The following is a 4,797-nucleotide window of genomic DNA, read 5'->3' as shown; positions in this document are numbered from 1 at the left end:
TGATGAGGCTTCTCATCTTTATGACGAGACATTACATGAAATTTTAATTGGGTACTTGTTACAGTTCTATAGTCACAATAAAGACATTGATGAGGCTTCTCTTCCGTGTGGCGAGCCATTATATGAAATTTTAAAGTTTTTTTAGCAGCTGTTTTATAGTCACAATGAGGACACTGATGAGGCTTCTCATCTGTATGACGAGACATTACATGAAATTTTAATTGGGTACTTGTAACAGTTTTATATTCACAATGAGGACATTGATGAGGCTTGTCTTTCATGTGGCGAGCCATTATATGAAATTTTAAAGTTTTTTTAGCAGCTGTTTTATAGTCACAATGAGGACATTGATGAGGATTTTCTTCCATGTGGTGAGCCATTAAATGAAATTTTAAAGACTTTTTATCATCTGTTTTATAGTCAAAATGAGGAGACTGATGGGGCTTATGCTTTTCAAGATCGTTTTTCATGATAGCTTTCGAACCAAACTGACTGATTTCTTCCATCCCATCCAGGCAATCCTTAACACCTATAAACAATACATATTATATTCAATCAATAACATCAAATATTTTGTAATGACAATTATTATTTTGGAGAACCTATAAGATTTGTGGACTATTTACATTATGAAGAGGTCTCATGTTAGATTAAATTTAATAAAAATTTTGCTTAGTCGTTATTTTAGTTTTGTATGGTTTATAGAAAGTATGAGTCACACCATCATTTGGAATAAGCTCTTCTTCTTATACCATATGAGTGAGACCAACTAAAGAGAAAAAAAAAAAGGAATTCAGGCTAATGAACCTTATATGAAATTATCAAAACATTCTTATGTTTAAATTAAATACATACATAACATTCCACAATCTACCAAGCAATAAATCAGCTGACGGTTTGACAATTTCGAACAGTAAAAATAACATCCCCATATGACTAAGAGGAGGAAATTTAAAATGTGAAAAAGTACCAAACATTACATGATCAGCAGGATGCTAAAAACTGTGGGGAAATATCTCAGACCATATACAAGGTGAATGATTAGTTGAAATTAGTCAAGTTATTTTTCAAGATTTTCATGAATCTAATGACTATAAAATATCAAAATATGCCAAAAATTATGTTAATGGCAGCATGTAAAAAAGTGGGTGAAATCATGTCATAAAGCTTCCTTATAAAGATATAAATTTTGAAAATATCCCCCAAAAAATGTAATCAGCAGCGAATTAAAAGGGATTTTTCTTGCTATCTCTCTAAGTTAATAATTAAATCCTTTCATAGTATATACTTATCTATTTTTCACTACAATCAAACCCATGAAATGGTTAATTATTTTAAACACACAATTGTGGGGACTTTAGAGGAAGCCATTTTGAAAATTGGGTATTTAAAGTCCTGTGAAACTATTTCATTGAGGATAAAACCTAGCTGATATCAAAGACCATTTAATTGTACATAGATAAACCGAATTTTATATCTAAATCATTAGAGCCCTTTTTGAGAAAATTGAAAAAAAATGTGAAAAATTGATTAAATAAAGTGGCACTTGCAATCAGTCTATTTTATCAAAGAAGTTGCTGTCACACATTTAAAACTGTTGTTTGAAATAGATGGTGATGAGAAACAGAGTGTAGGAAAGATATATGAAATATTGAATAATACAATGTTAATCACTAACCTCACTTTCATTAATACCCATCTTAGTTTTATTTCAACTAAACTGAAGCAATTTCAGGAAACAAATCTGTTGTTCGAAGAAATTTTAAAATTATTAAAATAATTTAAAGAAAGCATATTTCATGTACCAAATTGAGTGAGAGAAGCATTTAAAAAAAAAAAAAAAATGGAAGAGGTATTAGCCAAAAACGTGAGATTGGCTATTCTCCAAGATGTAAATGAAGTATTAAATGGAAATGACTCGATTCTCTTCAGCAACATCGAAAAAACCCTGTAATTTTAAGCGCAAACAACTTTGCACCCATCACATCAGTAGATGTAGAAACATTATTCTCTAATTATAAAAATATTTTAAAGGACATACAATTAAGAATAACTGAATCAACTTTAGAAATGCAACTTATAACAAATTTTAATGCAGAAAATATGGCTGACTAATTCATTTGTGTTTTATTTATTTTTCCAACTTGTCAGTTAGTTTTTACATTGTTTTGTCATGATACATGTTTTGTATAAATAATTTCAAATATCTGTACCTTTTATATTTTAAATATGGCCTCGCATTATGCTTATATTTATAGATAAGTTAACATATTTCCTGTTTCTTGTTTGTTATTATTTTTTTTAACTACGTTTATTTTAGTTTGCGTTTGATTTATTTATTTATTTTTTTTTACTGTCAATTAGTTATCCTTTTTAAACTCAATTATTACTGTTTGTGATGTTGATTGTTACTTAAATATGTAATTTGAATTTCCTACAACTTTTTGTTTTTGAGATAGGCTGACCACATATATTTACACGACAAGCACACATACACCATATTCAAGGGACTCAAGGGATCTCAAAACGAGTGAAAGTAAAAACAGAAACTCATTATTTGTACTACAAACAGCTCACTTATAAGTTAAAATAAGATAAATTTGTCTCACCATCATCTGGGGAAAGGATTTCTTCTTTTTCTATCTTCACATGAGTAAGACCACCTAATAAGAAACAAATCATATTTAAAATAAAATAAACAAAAGAAATATCCTATCATACTTTTAATGCATTCTACTCTTGGGTTGTAAAATAAGTTCATAGCATTTTTCAATACTTCAATTTAATCCTCACTGTGTTTATAAAATCATGTTCACAAGGTCAATAATGTTTATTCTATCATATTCTAAAAAAGGATAAGTTAAGATGCTTTTATGCATCAGTATCAACCGAGATTCCTTATCTTTAAGTGGTATTTTACTTGCTCAAAATGGAAGAAAAAAAATTAATTTTTGTCATTTAATTTTTTTTTATTTTCGAAAACGAGAATCCGCTGCACATGAGTAAAAAAATTGGCAGTGTGTATGGGGATGATGCCATAGGAGAAAACATACCCTATTCACCAGACTTTACCCCAACAGATTTTCACTTATTTCGGGCCCTTCAAAACTCTCTCAATGGGAAACACTTTAATTCACTAAAGGACTGCAAAACGCACATAGGGGAGTTCATTTGAGAAGTTCTGGGAGGACAGAATTAAAAAATTACCTGAAAGATGGCAACATGTAATAGATCAAAATGGGTCATATATAACTGATTAAAAATATTTACAAGAATCTGAAGTTTTTATTGAAATCATCAGTAAAAAACGCTACAAACTTATATTACAACCCAATATAAGAAAATTATAACCTTATTAAAAAAAAAATATGATTAGTAATTTTTCTTTTATCAAAACTGGATTTCAATAGAATTATTATTTAAATAAATAAATTATCTTAATTGAAAGTTTAACTCACCATAAAAAACCTCTAGTCCTTCCTCTTCTTTGATACTAATAACTGGAACTGGACCAAAAAATAATAATTATCGAATAATCATTATAAAATTATATACTTTCCTTTATTAAAAAAATGGTACTAGTACCAGTAGGTGAAGGAATTAATTCAATTGAAGGCACTTATACAATTGGCCTATTGGTAGCTCTAGGCCAATCTCGGATACCTATTTATAGCCATCATAGTCAAAGAATAAATCTCAAAATCCATTCAGCAAAACTGCCAAGGAATAAATATTACCCAACACACATGTGAATTAAAACTAAGGTTGCTTTGGGGCTATCGATCAAATGAACTAGTCCATTATAACATTATTATTAAATAGTATCAAGAATATACATCATTCTGACCCCATAAAATTGTACATCAATATAATAGTAAATATGTATATAAGCTATATCTTTCTTAATTATTTTTATATAATTTTCTTTTTTCTTATTTATTTATTTTTTTATTGTCCAACTGAGAAAGTAACTCATGATTATTTTTTATAATGACTATTTATATTTCCTTGTATTGTTGTATAAGTATCTTTGAGGCTCCTCAGCCCTCATCTATCTCTTTCTCTGTATTATTAACTAATCCCAGAATAAATAAAGTATTATAATTATTATTATTAAGAATAAGAACTGAAGGAAAGACATTAAAACCATACTAAAAGCACATTTTAGTGAAAGAGATTTAATGGTTGGGGACAGCTCTGTACCCCTTTTGAAGGGTGTATTAATGCCATCATGTTCCATCACTATGGACTAGGAATGGAAATATAAAAAAAAAAGAAAAATTAATATACAATGTATTGATAGGTTTCCTAGCATATATAGATATTAGTTTGATATATTAAAAAAAAATATATTGATAATTATAATCTTTGAAATAAGATAGGGGTGGGATATTGAAAACAAATATTAAGCAAAATATTGAAAAAATAATTCTGATATTGATATCAGTAATTTCTATCAAATTAGAAAAATTGAACATAGGGTCTGATGTTTTATTACATTTAGTGTACTAAGATGTGTATTTTGTTAATTTAAAACAAATTTGATGCTTTTTTGTTCTTAACCTTTATTCTTTACAATTTTTCCAATGTTTCGACCCTCAGGCCATTCTCAAGGATACCTTCATATTGATGTCATTTCCTTTTTCAAATCTTAAAAATGCAGGCATCTTAAAACTGTTTTAAGTTGCCTTAATGTAAATGAAGGAAGGAAGAAAAGTGTTTTGTAAAAGTTTTAAATCTAAGAAAAAATTTTTTAGAAAAGGTTATATGGGACAAAGGCAATTAGCCTGCATTTTT

At 28.3% G+C, this 4,797-nt stretch overlaps 1 protein-coding gene across 1 annotated transcript in view; it reads right to left on the bottom strand.

Moving 5' to 3' along the window:
- The window catches only part of LOC112210035 (zinc finger protein 711), a 15,514-nt gene that overhangs the window by 7,052 nt on the left and 3,665 nt on the right, over positions 1-4,797 (bottom strand). Inside the window, exons 2-3 of the mRNA XM_067048220.1 lie at positions 2,610-2,663; positions 56-529 (exon numbers count right to left, since the gene is read on the bottom strand). Coding sequence (XP_066904321.1) covers positions 56-529; positions 2,610-2,663 — 528 coding nt within the window. The remainder of the gene's footprint in view (positions 1-55; positions 530-2,609; positions 2,664-4,797) is intronic.

Source organism: Halyomorpha halys, unplaced genomic scaffold (genome assembly GCF_000696795.3).
Source record: "Halyomorpha halys isolate HHAL.00 unplaced genomic scaffold, Hhal_1.1 Scaffold28.1, whole genome shotgun sequence".
Classification (NCBI taxonomy): Eukaryota; Metazoa; Arthropoda; class Insecta; order Hemiptera; family Pentatomidae; genus Halyomorpha; species Halyomorpha halys.
The sequence above is the reverse complement of the archived record's forward strand: the minus strand, read 5'-3'. Positions and strand labels throughout refer to the sequence as shown.